Source organism: Littorina saxatilis, linkage group LG17, assembly GCF_037325665.1.
Source record: "Littorina saxatilis isolate snail1 linkage group LG17, US_GU_Lsax_2.0, whole genome shotgun sequence".
In the NCBI taxonomy this organism is placed as follows: Eukaryota; Metazoa; Mollusca; class Gastropoda; order Littorinimorpha; family Littorinidae; genus Littorina; species Littorina saxatilis.
This window is the reverse complement of record NC_090261.1, coordinates 16820059-16844004: the sequence shown is the minus strand read 5'-3', so window position 1 is coordinate 16844004 and position 23946 is coordinate 16820059. Positions and strand designations below refer to the sequence as shown.

Genomic DNA, 23946 nt, shown 5'->3' with positions numbered 1-23946 from the left:
AAAATCATTATTAAAATAAAATTTCCGAAATCGATTTAAAAACAATTTCATCTTATTCTTTGTGGGTTCCTGATTCCAAAAACATATAGATGTGATATGTTCGGATTAAAAACACGCTCAGAAAGTTAAAAAGAATAGAGATAAAGAAAAGCGTGCTATCCTTCTCAGCGCAACTACTACCCCGCTCTTCTTGTCAATTTCTCTGCCTTTGCATCGATCGGTGGACTGACGATGCTACGAGTATACGCTCTTGCTGTAAAAATGCAGTGAGTTCAGTTTCATTCTGTTAGTTCGACAGCTTGACTAAATGTTGTAATTTCGCCTTACGCGACTTGTTTCTTTTTACAAAAAAACTGGTTTACACTTCTGGTATAGCGTTCACCCTAAATGAGAAGCTTAAAACGGACTAGTATCTGTCCACAGACACAGTTGTTAACACTCAAAATGTGTTATTTATGACAGTTAAGACCCTATTAGTTACATTGTAGGAGTGTTGGCCCTCTCTTAGCATATCATCACACACATGTCACTAAAAGGAAATCTTCTTTTGAGGACGTTAAGCAAAAAACACCCACCCCCCCTCCTAATTCCTGTTGGCACCGTCTTTCTAGAACAAACCAAAACTATGACTTCTTCTTTTTCGTTCATGGGCTGAAACTCCCACGTTCACTCATGTTTTTGCACGAGTGGGTTTTTTACGTGTATGACCGTTTTTTTACCCGGTGTAACACGAAATTTTTACTCCACGAAAAATTTACTCCGGAGTAAATATTTCGTACGAAATTCTTACTCCGAGTACACTTTTCGTACGAGAAAAGAACTCCCCAAGGCACGAAAAAATTACTCCCTCCACGAAATTTTTACTCCCCATTTTTTTTTACTTCCAGTAAAAATCTCGTACGCAAAAATGGGATGCGGGCGAAGGGATAATGCCAATAAGTGATCTCGCGCAAACGAATGTCGCGCTACCCTCCTTCCACCCCTTCCACCACCAAGACCAACAGAGTAAAAATTTCGTACACCTGGCATGGGAAGTTAAATTGCTCGTGTTGGGGTGAAGTAATTTATTCGTTATTTATTCGACAGGGGAGTAACATTTTTGTACGAAATTTTTACTCGGAACTCACCTGTCTTGGGGAGTAATTTTCTCGTGCAATGGGGGAGTGCTTTTTTCGTAAAGGGAGTAACTTTTTCGTACGAAATGTTTACTCCGGAGTAAAAATCTCGGGGGAGTAATTTTCTCGTGTTACACCGGCCATTCAGGCAGCCATGCGCCGCTTTCGGAGGAAGCATGCTGGGAATTTTTGTGTTTCTATCAATCCACCGAACTCTGACATGGATTACCGGGTCTTTTCCGTGGGCACTTGGTCTTGTGCTTGCGTGTACACATAAAGGCGGATAAGGCAGTAGCAGGTCTGCACATAAGTTGACTTGGAGATCGGAAAAATCTCCACCCCTAACCCACCAGGCGGTCACGGCCGGGATTTGAACTCACGACCTTCCGATTAGGAGGCCGATGTCTTATCCACTAGGCCACTGCGCCCGTCAAAACTAATAGTACATATAGCAACTCAAAGTATGTTGTGTGTCTCCTAATATGGACAATCTTTAACAAATAAAAGGAAATGAAAGATAAAGACTGGTTTCAGATGGGCGTTAAGAAGCTTGCAAAAAATAAACCATAAGTAGCCCTCAAGCTTTCAAAAAAATATCAAAGAGTCTTCACACAAAACACACACACACACATAGACAGACAGACAGATACACACACACACAAACACACACACACAAACACACACACACACACACACACACACAAACACACACACACTAAAACACACACCACATACGCGCATCCGCATACACACAGACGCAAACACCGATCTTTTCTCCCTACTCTCTTTCTCGCTCTCTTGCCTTCACTTTCTGTCAGCCGATCTAATCTGTATCAAGTTTCGCGTAAGGTGTCGTGGAGTCCGAAAGGAATTGCTTTTACCACATAAAGAAAAGAAAAAAAACCAAGTCAAACACACACACACACGCATACACACACACACGCACACACACACGACAACACACACGCACGCACGCACCCACACACACAGACACACACGCTGTGAGAGACACAGAGACAGAGCAGAGACAGAAACACAGAGACATGGAGGTGGATCGAGAGCGTAGGATTCTTTCAAGACACCGATTTCTTTTCCTCTGATTCCCCTTCTTCGTTCTTTCTAGTTCTCTTTCTATTTCCCGCTTTATAATAATACAAATAACAATAATACTAATAATACTAATGATTTTCAGTAAGAACTGGTGTCACATGACTGATGTAAAACAGTTGATTGGCTAATGGCAATGCGCTTAAAACTGTTAGCGCACTCCAAGAGTGCGCTAACAGTTCTTGATAACGTATTCATACGCCTATGACACAGTGAGGCTGCGCCCCTTCTTTCGATTTGAGAAGATTCTTCTCCTCCGCCGTGTTAGTGACATCATTGTAGCTTATCTTCTCCACATTACCAAATGATGCTTGATCCTTAAGTTCCCAGCGGCTAAAAGCAGAAGTGTTTTCCGACAGATTCCGAGCTAGACCATCTGGAAGTCGACTGATTCGTTTGAATGTGCTACGTATATGTAGCAGACGACAGCGTCAGTTCAGTACTGAAATGAACGGTTTTAGCATATTTCAGGACAACAACGATGTAAATAGAAAACGCGAAGGCTTCAACACATTCTTACCGTGTAATCATAGCACCGACCTCCCAGATGAATGCAGATACATTAGAAGAAATAACATGCCAACTTTATTATTTGCGAATGAGCGAAACATCGTGTCACTTTGACATCAGGGGACGTCACTCAATTGCGTGGGGGTTGTTCATTTTTTGGGAGCATAGAAACTTCTACACTAATCGCCATAAAAAAAACTAAACACATACATTTAGCTGTAGAACTTTGTGATATAGTAAAACCAAGTATATTGCCAGAAAGGTAATTCATCCCCCTACCGTTTGAAACAAAGAGTTTCATTTTTCATCAATTAGTTTTTATGCAGTGTACCGGAGACCTAGGACACCCCCCAAAATCAAATTGGCAAAAGTAAATTTGCAGACACTAAAATACACAAAAAATCAAAATAAGCAAGAGTGACCCCGCAAATTGAAGAACAACTCATTTTCTACCCACACAAATTGATTTGGTTCAGCTGTTGTGCCTAGCAGTGTTGTTTTGCCATTTTGAAGAAGACAGGTGTCAGCCTCGTCAGAAGCCGTAAAAGGCCTGTTTTGGCGTCATTTCTTGTGGGCTATGTGGGTAAAAACCCTGTTGTTTTGGAATGGCTTATTGTATTGCTTCTAAATTTGACATGAGTATTGATAACACAATTGCTAAACAGTGTGTAAAATATTATGGCGTTTTGATGAGGTTTTTTTGACGTACTGGAACTTTTCAGAAAAGTTTGATTAAATTGTAATCACTTTTTACAGTATAGTTGCAAAATTCAGCATTTTGCACACTTCAACACAAATGAATATTACAATTGGGAATCAATTTTGGTACAAAAGCAACATCGCGCTTGGGTGGTATGGAAATGTGAACGCGAAACAAGAATTACGAAAAACAGGTCTTCCAACATCAAAACCAAGTTCAGCACAGCACTGGCACGTCACTCATAGCGATAAAAAGCGTGCCAGTTCAGTCTGCTGCGCTGAACTTGGTTTTGATGTTGGAAGACCTGTTTTTCGTAATTGTTGTTTCACGTTCACATTTCCATACCACCCAAGCGCGTTGTTGCTTTTGTACCAAAATTGTTCCCCAATTGTAATATTTATTTGTGTTGAAGTGTGCAACATGCTGAATTTGTGCAACTATATTGAAAAGAGTTATTACAGTTTAATCAAACTTTTCTGAAAAGTTACAGTTCGTCCAAAAAACAAATCAAAACGCCATGATATTTTACACACACTTTTGCAATTGTATTAGTGTCAAATTTAAAAGCAATACATCTAGCCATTACTAAACTACGTTTTTTTTACCCACATTGCACACACACAATGACGCAAAAACAAGCCTTTTACGGCTTCTGACGAGGCTGACACCTGTCTGAATACGTGATGTCTCAATAACTTACATAATAATATCGATAATAATAATAATAATAATTGTCAGTAAGTACTGGTGTCACATGACTAATGTGAACGAGTTGATTGGCTAATGGCGATGCGCTAAAACTGTTAGCGCACTCTTGGAGTGCGTTAACTTTTCCACAGAGCGTATTCTTCCGCCCTTTGTCTAAGCAAGACTGTGCTCTCATCCTCAGAATTAATTAATGACATGTAGCTTATATTCTCCACAATACCAAATGACCATAAATTCCCTGCTTCTCAATTAAAGCAGAAGTGGGGTTTTTTTCTGACAGATTGCATGTGCCTGTGCCACAGTGCCACTGATCTAAAAATAGAAGCCGCTGTGTTTCATCTCATTTTCGCCGACTTGCATAGATTCTTCTCATATGCCGTACGTGTTAGTGGCATGTAGCTTATCATCGACATTACCAAATGATGAGTTAGTATACAATTCCCAGCGGCTAACAGAAAACACAAGTGTCATTCTGATAACGTACCAGCTAGACCAGCATTTGGAAGACTGACTCGATCGACTCTGTCATACGTAGCAGACTACACTGAAACTCGACTGCATCAGTTCAGTAAATGAATGGTTTCCGAATTATTATTTCAAGGCAAGAACAATCGTAATCAAAAACGTGTAGGGTTCAGAACGTTCTTACCATATATAAGACTTATTACCAGCCTGCCTCATGCGTGCAGACTCAGTGCAGACTGCAGTGGTTCGATTGCCCTAGCCTAGCAGACGACATAAACCCCGCTCAGCAAATTAACATGTTGGGCAAATGTGAACGAAAAAACGATGGGGATATAATACGTGTAGGGTTCAGAGCATTCTTACCGTTCATATTTAGTATCAGACTCCCCGATGAGTGAAGATACAACACGAGAAATATGCCACATTTATTTTGAAAATGTGCTAACCGTCGAGTCCTTCGGGGGGTAGTCAATTCAAGGCACAGTCAATCCGTCGAAGCTAGACTGGAGGTTTCGAATCGCAAATAACGAAGAGCAGACTCCTTTCTCCGAGTTCAAATGAGGTCTCTCTGAAAGATCATCACTGTTCAGCTTAACGCTACACTGGAATTTACCAACAGAAATTAAAATGCGTGTGACGAAAGCACGACACACTTGAGACACCCCACACAAAAGTAGATCTAACACGACCTGACCACACAGTTATGCCTATTCAAATGCGCTTAGCAAAATGTGCGTTTTGAATCTTCCCTTTTCTATGGCGGTACTGACCATCCTGAACTCGGGTCAAAATGAGTTCGGCTCATTCTCTCCCTGACCGGACGCTACAGTCCTACGCGAATCAATCAAAACAAAAATACAAAATACAGAGTTATCTCCCATACGGTTTTCGCGAGCATGATCTAAATTTGAGATCCGTGTTCGCGAGACGAAAATGATTGCAGATTGGCGGACTTCGACAGTGATCTCCGTTCTGTTCTTCACAGTTATGATAAAGACATCGTTCTAAGGTCAAAACAAGTCGAAATTTTGGGACTGCTGCCGGAAGGAGACCGTAATATATGGTTTCATCACTGTCAACTGGTTACAGAAAAAATCGTCTGCTCCAGTGAACGCCGAAACCAAACGGTTGATTATCACGTGACACTTTTGCCATATTTAGAGTAAATACAGCCGCGAAAAATAGCTCGCTTGAAACTGTCTTACATATCAATTCCTTTGTAATTTAAAAATTACAAAACACCATGAAAATCATTATCGACGATCGCGAATCTGCTTATATCAATAATACATTACAAAAAGCTCTAAATATGTAAGAAAATCGGTTTCCTTGCCAGACAGGGAGAGAATGAGCCAAACTCATTTTGACCTGAGTTCAGGATGGGTACTGACAATATCGTTATTGAAACAATCCCAGTGCACTAAGGGATTTATAGAGCAAATCTCGAAAATAATTATTGCACTCAGCGCTATGCATCATTTGGAAATATGAATTTTGACAACAAATGCGTATGCTCATATGATTACTGAATGGTTTAGCTCTCTAAAGCGCATGCTCAGAAATGTACAGCATGGTTCCCCGGTTGTTCCAAAGCTTTATACTACCATTTACCTTGTATGAAAAATAAAAATGTCGCGTTTGACCATATAAGGAACATGCATCATTTGGAAATGTGGAGACGATGACCTACATAGAATAATGAATTTTTGATGACCTCCATTCAATAATGAATTTTCGAGATTTGCTCTATAAATCCCTTAGTGCATTGGGATGTCTCAATAACTTAAATAATAATAATAGTTATAATAATATTAATAATACTGGTCAGTAAGTACTGGTGTCACATGACAGAAGTGAAATAGTTGATTGGCTAATGGCAATGCACTAAAATGTACTCCAAGAGTGCGCTAACAATCACTGAGAGCGTATTCATGCGCCTGTGCCCCTTCTTTCGATTTGAGAAGATTCTTCTCATCATCAATTTTATAGTGGCATTTAGTACACTCTTTAAGGGCAATTTATGTTCCTTATATGGTCAAACGCGACATTTTTATTTTTCATACAAGGTAAATAGTAGTATAAAGCTTTGGAACAACCGGGGAACCATGCTGTACATTTCTGAGCATGCGCTTTGGAGAGCTAAACCATTCAGTAATCATATGAGCATACGCATTTGTTGTCAAAATTCACTTTAAGTTCTATTTCTAGCTGCACAGGGATGTCCAATTAGCACTGAGGGGGTCTCGGCAAGCCTTGACCTCCGTAAGTGTCGCACTAAACGAAGAGAGTCTCGGGATTCCACAAGTGAGTTTAACATAGAACATTGTTTAATCTCTATGTAGGTCATCGTCTCCACATTTCCAAATGATGCATGAGCTTAACATTACCTGCGGCTAACACTCAGAAAAGCACAAGTTGTATTCCCACAGATTTCGAGCAAGACTAGCAGTTGAAAGTCGACTGATTCGATTGACTGTCTTACCGTGCGAAGCAGACGACTTCATCAGCTTAGTTATCCCATATTTCAAGGCAACACCAACGGGAATAGAAAACGTGTAGGCTTCATAACATTCTTACCATGTAAACTTAGTACTGACTGACTATTAGGGTTTAACGTCCTCTTAGACCAACTGGTCTATATTGGGACAGGTATTGGTAATACGCTGAAGATATGGTGTGATACTTTGATTCGAACAAGCCCGCTGTGGCTGTCTTCTTCGACACACCAGCATTGGGTTTATCTCGTCAAAGTATCGAAATATGATCATGATAATCAGAGACGAGAGATGATGCATGCGTGTCTTCGTGTTTTCCAAGCCCTGAGACTTTCGCTGTGAACGTGGGATCTTTTTCGTGCGCATGTGTGCACACGGGGGTGTTCGGACACCGAAGAGAGTCTGCACAAAGTTGACTCCGAGAAATAAATCTCTCGCCGAACGTGGGGATCGAACCCACGCTGAGTACTTAGTACTGGCATCCACGTTGAATGCAGAACACGAGATATAACATGCCACAGTTATATTTGGAAATCAGCGAAGCATCGGCATGTCCGCTTTTCCCCAGGGGACGTCACTCGATGAGTTGGGGAGAGTTTATTTTGTGAGATCAATGTTTTGTCTGGTTCGCATTTTGCTGTCAAAAATCAATGGAATATAAAGTTGAAGATGTATGCTCACGCGTAATTTTAAACATAATTAAAACGCATATTGTTAATTGCTACCCAATAAAATGTGCAGAGGGTCATCAAATCGTAAAATGCATGGTCGGTGACTAAACCGCCAACACCCCCGAAAACGTTACCCGAGCGGTAGAGTGAAATACGAAGGCTGTGAGGCGTAAAACCGCTAATAACTCATAGCATTTTTGTTTAGAGTTAAAATGAAGTTTGTGTGACAATTCTGCACGTTCTAGTTGACCTAAATTAAAAAAAATAAGGTAAGATAAATTAAGATAGTTGACCTAAATTAAAAAAAATAAGGTCTGCAAGTGAAAGGCATGGCAAAGCCAACACACACACAAAAGTAAATCTAACTCGACCTGTCCCCACAATTATCCAAACGCCCGCAGAAAAATGTGCCTTGTCAAACGTTCTAATCTCTTGTGGTTACTCACAAAATCATCATTGAAACAATCACAGTTCGCTTCGATCAATAATTCGTTTTCTCCATTTTTTCTCTATAAATCTCTTAGCGCACTTTGATGTCTCAATAAATGAAATCATCATCATCATCATCGTCGTCGTCATCTTCGTCGTCGTCGTCATACCCACCGTGGACAGTTTCACTGAATTTCTGGTCGTTTTGTGGGAGGACACACTGAGCGCTGATACAAATAATCAATACGCACGTTGCCAAATCGTGTGCGCTGTCTTGTCCATTCCACAGATGCCATGCTGTGAGGCCGGCATGGTAAAGGGATTACGCGCTATCTGCGCGGACCCGCATTCTTTACATCATCACTTCTCTTCATCAATTTTAAAAAATATTTTGGAAAAACAGATTATTGTCCATTGCACCAGTGTAATTTACTTCTGTCTTATTTGTTTTGCCTCCGTGTGTGTGTGTGTGTGTGTGTGTGTGTGTGTGTGTGTGCGCGCAGTTTTGATTGCATGTTAGCAGTTACAGGTAGTAGCGTGTCGCACACAATGCCTGACGACTGACAGTGGCCACAGCAGCCAGGTCGGTCACTACACTCTGTTACTGCTATCCTTCCACACTGCAGGATTGGCATCATTTCCTTCTGCTGTCAAATGCTCCCAAGGTCCAGGGTACAACAAATTCCACATCTGGCGATAGCATGCCCTTACAGACGGTGCCAGATAATCACAGTTACCAGGCAGTTGAGTTTGGCATGACGTCATTCATAGCGTATATTTCCCTGCAAAACACGCTCCAACGTCGCTTGTTACAAAACACCTTTGAGCAGTGTTGTCCCTTCTGTTTCGCAAATCACCAAGAGGGCTAGTGTTTTATGTGTGTGTGTGTGTGTGTGTGTGTGTGTAGCCTCAACCCTCCCCCACCTCCACCAACCCCCACCTGTCCACTTTTCCGTCTCCCCCCCCCCCCCCCCTGTCTCAACCATCCCTTACTGATCCCCGTCACTGTCCTCTGCTAACGGCCAATATCCGAAGGTCATCAGCGCTGTTGGTAGCGCTATCATTATGAGTGTCAGTGATGGGATAGTAATGGGCGTCACGTTTCCAGCTTATCATCTTGGCGATATGAGGGCAACGGAAGGTTTTGTTGCTCTCACTTAACATGATAATGGCTGTTTGCCAATTAGGAGGTGCGGGTCCTTAGCTCAGGGGAAAGCGATCTGGCTTTGAAACCAATTTGTCACTATGGGTTCGAACCAGGGTTTGGCCAGGGATTTATTTCCCAGTCAACAGTTTGTGCAGGTTTTGCTTGGTGTCTAGACACTGACAACCGCATGCACACATACGCCCGAAACAAATCCCAAATTAACAGCAATAGCATCAGGGCTTGGAAAACAAAGAACAAACGCAGGACAAGGAGAAAAAATATGGGTAGCGCTGTTGTGTATGGCAGTCCGCTCATCCCAGAGAGAAAGCAACCCGAATTTCCATAAGATAAGCCTCACAGTATAATTAGTACAGCAATTACCTTACCTTACCTTTCCTTACCTTACCTTACCTTACCTTACCTTATTGTATCTCTGGTACTCTGGGGTCAATTGAGCTCAAATTTGGTGAGTAGCTTGGAATTGTGGGGCCAAGGGTGTCTGTTCCTAGCGGTAGGCAAACGGAAGATATTACACGCTTTTGGCACCCGGCCAGGAAAAAAAATACATGTAAAGCGGCATGAGGACGCGCGTTTCAACCTAACACTTGATGTCGAAGAAATGTGCTAAGTGAGACCTAAAACCTTTATACACGAAGCATGGAAGCTTTTACAAAGCTTGGGCGTGTACACCAGTCAGATAACATATTTTTTAATTCGTTTCAGTTGTTGTCAAAGACGTTTTCAACTTAATGTGAACGTGTAACGTCATCGCGCACGTCTGGGGTAGCTGGCTAGACTGCAGTGGGGTGCTGGTGTCAGCTGGAAGTGAAAGATCTCTGGAGGTAATGAAGAGGTATACTCTTCCAAAGTTCAGTTGTCACGGCTTCGGGTAAGGAAAGCGGTGTTGTGTACAGGCGTTTCAGTGGTTAGTCGAGACTATCTGAAATAAGGTCTCGGCTACGACTGTTTGTTGTTGCTAATCTGTTACTTTGATGCCGACAGCTTGACTAAATGTTGTTATATTGCTTCACGTGACTTGTTTTTGTTTTGTTTTGCACTCCGTTATCTGGGCATTTCTTCATTTCCTTAACCTTCCCCTCTCTGTCTCTGTCTCTCTGTTTTTCTCTATCCCTCTCTCTCTCTCTCTCTCTCTCTCTCTCTCTCTCTCTCTCTCTCTCTCTCTCTCTCTCTCTCTCTCTCTCTCTCTCTCTCTCTCTCTCTCTCTCACAAAAAGATATGGGTCCCAGAACCTGATTCCCCCCATCCCTCGTCTAGACTTGTATAAGTCAAGTTTAGCCTTCTCAGGAGCGTCTCTATGGAATTCCATACCCCTACACCTCCGAAATGCCTCCTCTGTGAAAACGTTTAGGCGCCAGTTTCATTCCCGCTTAATGGGTAAATAGAACACTTTTCATGTCTGATATTTTAGTGCTTTTTACATTTAGTCAAGTTATGTTTGTATTTTGATTTGTTCTTTATGTGTATGTATCAATTGATAATGATATACATGATGCAAATGATTGGGACAATTCCTCCCCACATTTTTTTTCTCCATTTTGTTATTAGTTGTTTTGGATGTTTATATGCAATGCATTATTGCAACTATGCTGCAATTTCCACACTATATTGTTTTTCCCATTTTTGAGTGTGTATACAAAACCATAACCCTTTTCCTTATTACTATTTACATCATGTACGTCTGTAAGAAACAATAACCTTGTCAATTTTACTATCTATATTCTGTGCGTCTGTATTAAGTGTTTGTATAAGGGACAGGTTGTAAGATTAGGCTTTGCCTAAAACCTCTATCCTTTGGTAATAAAGTTCAGTTTCAGTTTCAGTTTCCCTTAATTTACTTTACCTTACCTTACCTTACATTATATTTCTGGGGTGCAGTCATTACTTCACGATTTCTAATATCGAACCATATCGCTTCGAGCATTTTGTCTTTGTGCGCTTATAGCTGTACCATCTCAGTGAACTTATACTCGTGCAGCATTTTTGCTTCTCTCAACCTTGACGCGGGAGAATCCAACCAAGTCGATTTGGCTTTTCTGTTTCGATCAGCCACGGAATTTCTCGCAAGTTATCGCGGCATATTACGTCTTCCCATTGCAAGGGCTGGGTGATGTCGTTGACTGCTTCTCTCCCACCACGCGCATCTGACCCGCTACAGCTGTGCTTTGGGGCATTAATTACTACCTTCACAACTGGTCAGGATTGCCACCTGATCCGCGGGTCCGCTGAAGATGTGATTATGTACATTATCACGCTCACAGCAGGCCAGGGTTAGCACCTGAAACCGCTAACGGTTAACTTTTAGACATCATCACGTTCACAGTAGGCCAGGATTAGCACCTGACCAGCTAACGGTTAGCTTTTAGACATCATCACGTTCACAGTAGGCCAGGATTAGCACCTGACCAGCTAACGGTTAGTTTTAGACATCATCACGTTCACAGTAGGCCAGGATTAGCACCTTACCAGCTAACGGTTAGCTTTTAGACATCATCACGTTCACAGTAGGCCAGGAATAGCACATGACCCGCTGACGGTTAGCTTTTACACATCATCACGTTCAATGCTGGCCAGGATTAGCACCTGACCCGCTAACCGTTAGCTTTTAGACATCATCATGTTCAATGCTGGCAAGGGTTAACACCTGACCCGCTAACGGTTAGCTTTTAGACATCATCACGTGCAATGATGGCCAGGACTAGCATGCCAATTTATTTCCCAGCTCTTGGTATTGGCGCTCGGTTTGGTTATCAGTCGCCCCACTGAAATTATAGCTTTCTCTTGGTGCAACACAAATTTAACAAGTTCAGGAACACCGTGTGTTAGGGGTAATTATTGATCGTGAAATCAAGAGGCAGGCACACTTACAGTATGTTTGTATGAAAGTATCCAAGACTTTTGTTGCTTTCCAAGTTAAAGCAATTTTCTGATAGAAAAACTTTAGAAATGTTTCACCATGCTCATATAGTGCCTCACATAAATTATGTTTCAACTCTCTGGGATGGCAGCAGTGATATCCATTTCAAGAAATTAAATTCTCTTTATCGTCGTTCGGCTAAACTCATTGTTTGTGAAAATGTTTCAACTGATATGAAGTTATCAATTCTGAATTTTCTTCCATTAGAGAAGCACCTTCAGCTGAACAAAGCAGTTAAAATGCACAAAGTGTATAACGAAAACGTGCCGCTTTATATTTCATCATTATTTAACTCATTGTCTCCCAGGTACGGATATATCCGTACCCACTCATTTGGCTCTATCTGACCAGGTACAGATATATTCGCTCAGACTGTTAGCTTCAGTCGCTTCCTGTAATGTCGATCTAACGCCTGCATTCCAGCGTGTTGATACACAGTTCCTACACAGTTACTACAATTCTGAGTGACCTGCAGCAGCACAGCTGGTCTCGGCTAAAAACAAATTGGTCAACATTGGTGGGGTAGAAAGTGTTAAGAAAGCTACCGACAGCTGTGGATCTGCCAACCTCATCCAACCAATTTCACGAATAGACCTTTATAAAACTAGTCTTGCCTTTTCGGGTGCATCAATTTGGAACTCACTGCCATCATCTCTGAAACGCTTGAAGTCACTAAAATGTTTTAAAAAGTCTGTTCATAATCACCTCATAGTTTGATGATATAAATCTTTCCGATCACCCCCCCCCCCTCCCTGAATACGCTGAGTTTATCGACGGTTTTGTATATTTAATTGTATTTGCAGAGCTATGCTGCAGTTATGCTAAAATCCTCATTATCGATTCTCTATTGTGCCTTGCTTATAATATATGTGTATTTTTGTCTCCATTATTATGAACTTCATCATCATCATCATCATCTCAAACATGTGTATATTGGTGTTTGAATTTTAACGTCTATAGTGTTTCTGTTTTAGTGTAAATTGGTCGTGTTTTTACATTTAGTCAAGTTTTGACTAAATGTTTTAACATCGAGGGGGAATCGAAACGAGGGTCGTGGTGTATGTGCGTGTGTGTGTCTGTGTGTGTGTGTGTGTAGAGCGATTCAGACTAAACTACTGGACCGATCTTTATGAATTTTGACATGAGAGTTCCTGGGTATGAAATCCCCGAACGTTTTTTTCATTTTTTTTTTATAAATGTCTTTGATGACGTCATATCCGGCTTTTCGTGAAAGTTGAGGCGGCACTGTCACGCCCTCATTTTTCAACCAAATTGGTTGAAATTTTGGTCAAGTAATCTTCGACGAAGCCCGGACTTCGGTATTGCATTTCAGCTTGGTGGCTTAAAAATTAATTAATGACTTTGGTCATTAAAAATCTGAAAATTGTAAAAAAAAATAAAAATTTATAAAACGATCCAAATTTACGTTCATCTTATTCTCCATCATTTTCTGATTCCAAAAACATATAAATATGTTATATTTGGATTAAAAACAAGCTCTGAAAATTAAATATATAAAAATTATTATCAAAATTAAATTGTCGAAATCAATTTAAAAACACTTTCATCTTATTCCTTGTCGGTTCCTGATTCCAAAAACATATAGATATGATATGTTTGGATTAAAAACACGCTCAGAAAGTTAAAACAAAGAGAGGTACAGAAAAGCGTGCTATCCTTCTTAGCGCAACTACTACCCCGCTCTTCTTGTCAATTTCACTGCCTTTGCCATGAGCGGTGGACTGACGATGCTACGAGTATATACGGTCTTGCTGAAAAATGGCATTGCGTTCAGTTTCATTCTGTGAGTTCGACAGCTACTTGACTAAATGTTGTATTTTCGCCTTACGCGACTTGTTTGTTTTGTTTTGGTGTGTTTGTCGTCCCAAGGACAGATTGAAAGAAAAGGCCCAGCCTTAAAGGTGGTCGTCTGCATTTGAGCTTTTTTTCAATAATCGTATGGTTAGATTTTGCTAAAAAGTTACTTCAGATGATGAATGAACCATGGGGGAAAAAGTTATAGAAAAAAATTTATGTAAACTTTTTTTTTATTTTTGGGAAGTGTCAGTAACACTTCCAATGTTTGGTTTTTTTGCATGTGCAGAGACCATGTGCTTTGCCTATAAATATCGACCAATCAAATTCATGTCACTATGCTGACAGCTGCAGCAACAGTTTGACACTGGGTATTGGAGCGCTGTCCACTTTTTTTTTTAAACGAACGAAATGCACGGTATTTAAGAGGAGTTTTGCCCTCGGCATTTTCCAAATAAGGATATCCTACTACGCTGGAATACTACCATGACTTTTTTAAATGGTTACCGTGGCTTCGTCCTTCCTGATCGAAGGGGGGGGGGGGGGGTGTATTATTGATATTTGTAGGTAATAGTCTCAGCATTTTAATGGTCAAATTTCTGTATAAAAATGTAGACAAAGACCTTTAAATCTTTATCCTTGTAAAATTAAGTTCAGTCTCAGTCTCTGTCTCTCTGTCTGTATGTCTGTCTCTCTCTCTCTCTCTGTCTCTCTCTCTCTGTCTCTCTCCTTTTCTATTTCTTTAAGCTTCTTGCTGGTAATGTTCGTGTTTTAAATTAAGCTTATACTCCGGGAGAAGCTAAGCCTCTAAGCTTACTTAAAATGTGAATGTTCTGTTCAAGTTACAGAAGAGCAGGGACGGCAGTAACAAAATCCATCATTTTGCCATAATCTCTTGGGTAAAGAGGTGAGCGCGGTGCTAGAAGTGAACAAGCTCTAACAAGAAAAAATCGATTTGAGTTAAAGATTAGGGACCTTCGGAACCCGAGTACAAAGTATGTACTTGTTTAGAAGCTTCAAGCAAACACGTCGGATGAAGCTCCATCATTATCACCATCCCTAATTAAGAACTCCGCCGAGAACCGTTGTCCATTTTCTCCTCTTCGTCTTCTTCTTCTTCCTCCTCCTCCTCCTCCTCCTCCTCCTCCTCCTCCTCATCATCATCATCATCATCATTATCGTCATCGTCGTGATGCAGTAGGCTAAAAGTTGTATGAATAAAGAAAGACTTACAGAGTGGGCACGGGTTACACATGGTTTCATGTTGACACAGTCTCATATGGTTTAAGCGTGTCCACAAGTGCCTGACACAACCACTTGTGAGAAAATAATAATAATAATAATAATAATAATAATAATAATAATAATAATAATAATAATAATAATAATAATGATAATAATTGTCAGTAAGTACTGGTGTCACATGACTGATGTGAAACAGTTGATTGGCTAATGGCAATGCGCTTAAAACTGTTAGCGCACTCTTGAAGTGCGTTAACTTTTCCAGAGAGCGTATTCTTACGCCCTTTGCCAGAGCAAGGCTGTGCCCCTTCTCTCGATTTGAGAAGATTCTTCTCATTCTAGTGACATGTACCTTATCTTCTCCACATTACCAAATGGTGCTTGACACTAAATTGTCATCGTTCAGTTTAAGCTTATTTGCGTTCATCCAGACTTTAAACATCCTCTTTGCATTCTTGAAGGCTGTCTGATTCTGTCGGGCAGGTTGACTTACACAGTTGAGTTTCACCTGAGAGAATGTTATGCTCGACAGGGTGGCTGTCAATACGATGCGAAAGTGGAGTGGCGTACATGATAAAAAGTACAGGACCCAGGACGGAGCCTTGTGGGACACCAAACTCCAGGAGGGTTGTGGGAGACTGTTGATCTTTGATCGACACAAACAGTTTTCGTTCAAATAATTATGTAGGGCCGAAACTAAGATTCCGGAGATGCCAAAAGATTACTGGAGCCGAGACAAGAGAATGTCATGGTCTATCGTGTCAAAGGCTGCGGAAAAATCGAGGAGCAGGAGCACGGAGATCTTGTGTTGGTCTAACGCAGTGAGGTTATCGTTCACAATGCGCAGGAGGGCTGTTTCCGTACCATGTCCAGGACGATACGCTGACGGATTCGGCGCTGAGGAGGTTGTGAGTTTCTAAGTGGCTGAGAAATTGCCGAAGAACAAATTCTCTCAAGTTATTTTGAAAGGAAAGGAAGGTTTAAAATGGGACAGTAGTTCTTCAACAGGTTGCACGTTGGGATCCAGGAAAGGTTTTTTGATAAGGGTTTGACGACTGCAGTTTTGAATTCATGTGGCACTGTTCCAGTGATGAGGGAATCGTTCATTATCTTTGTAATCGTTGGAAGACGAACATCAACATGATCATGTAGCAGGTGGGTGGGGATCGCTGGGGTCTAACTGGCACGATTTGGGTGCGGTTTTTCGGATAATTTCAATGACTGTTTTTTTTAGAGACTGGACTCAAGCGTCGAGGGGAGGGCCTACAAAAAGATGATTTGGTTCAGGTACAAGAACAGGGTCAAAAAAAGAGTCCCTGCTCAAACTAAGTTTTTCTTGAAAGAAGTCTGAGAAACTTGCTGGGAGTGTGCTTTCGTCATGAATTGGCAGGGACTTGCATCTGGTCTTGCCAAGCAGTGAGTTAAAGTTCCTAAAGTTAGGGTCATTGCAGGCTTGCACTTTAAAATTTGTTTTTGAACTACGATCCCAGATTTCTTCCACTGCCGTTCTGCCCTGCGACGCTCCTGCTTAAGCGGCTGCAGCTCATCGGCCACAGCGCTATACCAGGGCGTCGGCTTCCTCTGCGGCACTTTTTGCAGGATGATGGGGGCATGGGTATCGAAAATTGCCCAAAGTTTGTCGTTTAGTTCAGAAATGGATGTGTCCGGTGAAACCGTGTTGGCAATGTCTTGCTTTAGAGCAGCGAAGTCGATCTTTGATAAACAACGGATTGGCGCAACATCAGGTTTAGTAGCAGGCTTGGGGATGTTCAAATGGCATAGTACAGCCGTGTGGTCTGAAGGCAACCCATGGTGCAATTCACAGGAGCGAAGGATTTCGTCCTGCCCGTGAAACACAAGGTCCAGAAGATGTCCATTTTGTGTGGGTCGGTTCTGTGACTGCCTGGCAGAGACATAAGAATTCTGCAGTCTTTCGAAGTTTGCTAGTGCTCGGGTCGTTTTTGACATCAAAATGAAAGTTGAGGTCGCCTAGGACAATCAAATTGCCAGAGAGGCCATCCAATACTCGATAAAGTCAAGCAACGCTTTTTCAGTGAATTTGTTCTTTTTGCTTGGTGGTGGACGGTACACACAGAATAAGTTTGTTTTTTGGCTGTTTAACGTAAGTGACAACTGTGCAACTTTAAACGTTTTTGTTTGTTTGTTTGTTTGTTTGCTTAACGCCCAGCCGACCACGAAGGGCCATATCAGGGCGGTACTTTAAAAGTACTATGCTGTAAGGAGAATGATGTGACAATAGACACATAGTCTTAAAGGGAGTACCTCACAACGAAGGTGATGCCTCCACCTCTGCTGTTGGTAGCGCGGGGGAACGAGTGCACTGTGTAGCCAGCAGGCCCGAGATCAGCACACTTTGCTTCATCGCCAGCAGGGCGCAGCCACGTTTAAACAAGGAACATGATGTCAATCTCGTTATCGATCATGAATGATGTAATTTCTGAGCGCTTTTTTGATGATCCTATAGATTGTGCGTTAAATAGGCAGATCCTTAGCGACCTAGGGTCGTTGCAGGGGAGGGGAGGGACGGTAATTAGGTTGCTTGACCGTGCACACGGTGCTGTGCGTTTTGGGAGAGCCAGAGGGGGTGATCGAGAGACACTTACAACAGGAATTGATAGAACCTAGAACAAGAGCGAAGGGTGGTTGGGATTGGGGTAGGAGGAAGCACAGGGAGTAAGGGAAGAAGGAGGGGGGGGGGGGGGGTATGTACACTGCAAGACGGTGGAATCCTGAGAGGCGGTTCTCTTAGGGTATTAGCTAGAGGCGAAGGACGACTGTCTTTCTCTGCCCTTCGTCGGCGTTTATAGTGCACGGCGTGAACAAGATACAGAATAAGTTCACCTATTTATGTCAGAACTGCTTGACCATTCCAATCATTGATCACGTGCACATAAGCCAGCACAATTCCCACCATCGTCATTGACATACTCATGCCTAAATTAAGATAATGAAACCACGAATTCAACATCATTATAATGTTTTGCATGCAGACCTCGTTAAATACAACCAAACAAACAGAATAAGTTCACCTATTTATGTCTGACAATGCTCGACCCTGCAAATCATTGATCACGTGCACATAAGCCAGCACAACTCCTTCCATCGTCATTGAAATAATAAGGCCCACATTAAAATAATGAAACCACGCATTGAACATCATTATGATGTTTTGCATCCAGACCTCGTTAAATACAATCAAACAAACAAACAAACAAACAAACAGAGCAAACAAGGAAGAAAAGAAAGACACACACACAATTGAGAGGCGCATCAACCCACCACTCAAAATATTCTCTTATCATAGGCATGCCGACTTCACCTGTAAAAACAAGCCACCCTAATGACCAAATCGGTGGTGTCCGTCCTACCGTCACCTGCCCCCCCCCCCCTCACCCCCTAAGAAAAAGAAAAGAATACAGAATCAATATTTCACCATGTCGACAACATTCATTAAGTCCTTCCCGAACACACACACACACACACACACACACACACATACACACACACACACACACAAACACACACACACACTCTCACACACACACACACACACACTCACTCACACACTCACTCACACACACACAAAACACGCACACAACACAACACAACACCACACCACACCACAACAACACCACACCACACCACACAACACCACACCACACCACACCACCACACCACAACACAACACAACACCACACAACACAACAACACCAACCACACCACACAACACCACACAACACAACAACACCACACCACACCACACCACACCACACACACACACACACATCCCCCCACCACATACAAACCAGCCAGACCACTTACCCTATGAACATGATGACCCCGACCTTCGAGATGTCCTTCTGAATGATCTCCCACGACTCCCGCACGATCTTCTTCTGTCTACTTGTGAATGCGGGGCGCTCATCGGGCAGCCCTCGGAGCGACTGTGAGGAGGACCCGTCCACGCTAAACTTGGGCAGGTAGTTGCGCTGGGCGCCCTCGCCTTTCCTCTGGAGGGGGCCACCGTCCTGCTCGTCGGTCAAAGACCTGGCCTGGCAGCATCCCATAATAGTCAACAAATTACTCTCCTGATGCATGCGGGATGGTTAACAGGCGTGGTGCAGTCGCACAACAGCTGGGAAATTGGAGTTCCTTTCCGTATCTTTCGACAAGACGCTGTGCTTGTGATTTCGCAAGTCTTTCACAGAACGCTTCAACATGCCCTGGGTCCACTGTATCAGTGGTAGGTTACTACGCAATTGTTTCACTTCAGAAATTAGTGTCAGTGTCACAGGATATACAATTGCAAGGCTTTATAACAGTACAAAAATATCATACTGGAAATGAGTTTCTCAAACTGGAGTTTTCTTCCAGCTGAAACAAACGCGTACGACTCAAACGGTGTTTGGTTTGCGTGCTAATTACACTTATTTCATTACTTTCAGTGGAGTTTTTTCTTTCTGATTTCCTGTTAGTTCATATCATGGAGAAGTTACAGCTGTCTTATTTTCCTGTGGGCAAATACACTGTTTGCAGCAAATGAAGACTCAGACGCAGAAAATATCAATCGCATAATAAAAGCACTCATCCGACAAGTGTCGCTAGCTTTGTCACCACTAAAGCTGACTGGGAAGTAATAATCGATTTTTTCCTCATTCAGAACTGTTAATGAACGAATGCATGGTGCTTCCTTGGCCAGAAAAATAAATGGACAGTAGCGTGTCGCAGAAAATGTTTACCATCTGACGAACGTTCCAAACCAGCAAAAGTCAGTATTCAACTGAGATAGAAATTAACCACAATCCACTGAAGAGGTGATCAGTGCAGCAGGAATCAAGCAACTGAACTGCCTTTACACCCAGGCGTGTGATCAGTAATTAGTCGTGATGAAGGAGCGCACCCAGCGCACCTGGAAAAGAAAGGAAACACACTCTAGTTATATAAATGAATAAGTGGTAATTGAACAAACGTCACTACTATATCACTCCACCAGACACGCTGTACGTACAGACAGCCCTTACATTGACAAGCATTCATTCTCTGAAAACAATGTTGATGGCACTCACAAACAACAAAATAAGTCTTCATAGCAATATTAAAACATTCAGTCAATCCGTCAGCCTGAGTTGATCACACTGCATAGCCATACGTCTTCACGAAGACTAGTAAGTTCAGAGCAGGCTTGTTAACCCGTGGTTTGTAAAAATGGAAAAACATTTTACAAATTACGTCGAACCTAAAACCGCGATTTGTAAAAATGTAAAAATTTAATAATATCGCATTCCACAAAGTAATACATGTATTCAGTCGCCCAAAGACCACTTGGGTCAACCCGACGGGGTTGGGGTTGTTACAACACTTTTTTGACAGATTTTAATGTAGTGGAGGAGTGGAAGGTAGTAGAATCGAAGCCCAAGTCCAAGCGTCTTGTTTCAACTTTTTATTCAAGAAAACAATGCAAGTAAGCGTAGAGGCCGAAGGCAAAACCCGTAGACAGCGAAGCAAGTGTAGTGTCGTGTTCAGCTGCTAGGAGCAAATGCATACTTATGCCGGTGTTCGGCCTATACTTATAGCCCCGGCGCGGACCGCAACGAAAGCGCCGTCCGGCACGGCGAGAATAAAAATCGCCTGAATACGGTCAGAAACACGGAATCTGTGTTTCTTACACATGCTTTACCCTACGTTATTTAAACAAATACATAACCAATCCTAACAAACAATACATCAAATTAAAGCTACGACCTTTAGCTTTCCGTTACAATAATAACATTTCGTAAAAACTTATATTTATTTAGTAGGATACAAAAACAATGGTCCTAGTGAAGGCACTGAACCAACTTCAGTACGGAAAATTACAAAACTTTCTAAACTGGAATAATGGACAAACTCATAAATCATACAGATAAAAAGAAGAACCCTAGACAAACATCATGATATGCGTTACTTGGGGAAACATTATGCAGTGACTTAGTACGAAGCGGCAAAGTCCGAAAGTAAATGGAATCGGCTAAATTCCGGCGCGAGTACCTGTCTGCATAAATCAGGAATCTTTGCAGAGAAACCAAGCATCACTCATTACAACCAAATCCTTTCTTTCTTTCTTTATTTAGTGTTTAACGTCGTTTTCAACCATTCAAGGTTATATCGCGACGGACCAAATCCTTATAAACAAACTAAAATCATATGCAACATAGGTACGGGATATGTAATAGTGATACAAAAATGACAAAACAATGATTGAAAAGACAAAGATGAGTTTGTGAGAATCAATTTCTCTCGACGATACATGAAAACCGGTCAAGGTCAAAGTGACGCTTTGGTCAGTTCGAAGCATTATCGTAGATAACACAATAATATGCAGCCATCCAGCCTAATCAGTGACTTCTATGCAAACCTAAATATAATTAGGACATTATCAAAGATAAAAGGGACTTTGAAAGATAGAAGTTAGGTAGATATATAAAGAAAGGTATGTTATTAGAATTTGCACCGGCAAGGTGCGCGCGCATCATCGTATCGTCTGCTATGGGGTGGGTGATCCCGTTTGTACTGTACACAAGGCTGTTTCGCTATGCGATGATTAGAGTGTTTTGGGTAGCGAAGTGCACTTGGCTACATTAACAAAAGAATTCTAAATCTAGAGTCCTGGGGCTATTCGTTATACCGCTGTTGAGAAAAACGTGGTTTTATGTGCGTATTTTTCTTCTTTGTGCTTACTATTCCCGTTAAGAGGGTTGGGTTCATTAGGCGGACATAGAAGTTGAACCGCTTGTCTAACATTCTTTAAAGGCACAGTGCGCCTCCCGTAAACCATCACAGATACTGTCAGGCTTTTACACACAGTACAAACACCCTTCCATTTGAACGCTCACCAAACGGGAACATCCTAGGTGCCCTACATAAAGAGCGAGCAATTTTCAAAGAATTAATTTTGCGGATTGTGTCAGAGACAATCGGACCGTGGTGCGTTTCGTCGCTAGACCTAACTTTTAAAATCTAAATAATAAATTGACAGCTTGTTACACAAACATTCTTAAATCATAAAAGAATTTTTTTTTTTATCAAGACAAGATCAGTACAATTCGAAGTTTTGAAAGTTTGAAAAAAGAAAAGCCCGGAAGCAGGGTCACGCAAGGTCGTGGTTCTCGTAGCAGACGACGGTTTATGCCTATCGCCAGTTCCTCCGAACAGTCAAAAGCCATCGCTAGAGTCCTTGTGAACCACAGCCGTTTGTTTCGTGCATAGTCAAAGGTACATAATAACGTGCTATTGCAGATAAGCTCACAGCGAGTCGCATTCAAATTCCTAACTGACGACGTCGACTGCATTATGAAAAAGGGAAACTGGATCACACGAGTTCACGATGGCTCAGGGGTAAGATAAACCACGCAAAAATAAATTCTTTGAAAATTGCTCGCTCTTTACGAAGGGCACCTAGGATGTTCTCAAGCGGTGAGTGTTTAAATGAAAGGGTGTTTGTACTGTGTGTAAAAGCCTGACAGTATCTGTGATGGTTTACGGGAGGCTTTACTGTGCCTTTAACGGCATTTCATTGGAAAGGTAAGGTAATCATACAGATTTTGACGTCAATTAAAATCACGTCACATTGTTCTTGTGTATGTAGTGATGACGTATGTTTGTTTCTTCAAAATATCGTTATCATCAAAGTCGCCGCTTTTGGTGTTTCATTTAAATCATTTAAAAATATGCAAGACATAAAAGACAACTATACAGTTTTAAGCGGAAGTAAGTAACACATGTTACAGTGCATCCTAATAGGGGAAGGGCCCCTATTATGGACCACTTTTTGTTTCACGCTGCTAACTAGCTTGCTTTCTTGCAAAGTAGTTTCATTTTGTGTTTGGTAGGGGAAGGGCCCCTAATATGGACCACGTTTTGTTTATTGCTGATAACTAGCTTGTTTTCTTGCGAAGAAGTTTCATTCTGTGGTTGGTAGTCCTTCTCTCTTAGTTTAACCGTTAGGCCTAATTAGAGTGAAATAGCTTTGATAGACCTTCAGCAAAAATTAAATACAGAAAAAAAATCACAAATGGTCCATATTAGGAGCCTGGGCGCCCAATATGGACCAGTGAAGCGGCCTTCACGAATCACTGTAAAAAGCCCCCTATAATAATAATAATAATAATGCAAACTTTTATAGCGCTATTCTAGAAAAATGTCTACTCTTAGCGCTTTACAATACATACATCGACCAAGCATACTATACACGCACAGGCAAAGAAACCGACCAAACATAACCAACAAACTATACATGCACAGGCAAAGAAAGCGACCAAACATACAATACACGCACAGGCAAGATAACGACCAAACATAAACAAACATACTATGACCAAACATAACCAACATACTATACGCGCGCAGGCAAAGAGAACAAAATACTTCAAAATAACATGATACAACTTAGTGTGCAAGTCAGACTAATTTAAATATGCTTTAGATTTATCTGTTTCGGGTTGATGAGAGCATTTTTTGAAGCACACCAGGAAATTGAAGAAGCTTATCAAAAACAGAGTGAAAATAAGTGAAATTATCAACTTCCACACAAAAAAAGACTATTTGTTA

The 23946-nt window shown here is 41.6% G+C and overlaps 1 protein-coding gene across 1 annotated transcript in view; it reads right to left on the bottom strand.

The window, feature by feature from the left end:
• Window positions 1-19739, bottom strand: part of LOC138953785 (neuroglobin-like) — an 85587-nt gene extending 65848 nt beyond the window's left edge. The window contains exon 1 of the mRNA XM_070325692.1: window positions 19183-19739. Within this exon, the coding sequence (XP_070181793.1) occupies window positions 19183-19457 (275 nt within the window). The 5' untranslated portion in view covers window positions 19458-19739. The remainder of the gene's footprint in view (window positions 1-19182) is intronic.
• Between the last annotated feature and the right edge of the window lie 4207 nt (window positions 19740-23946).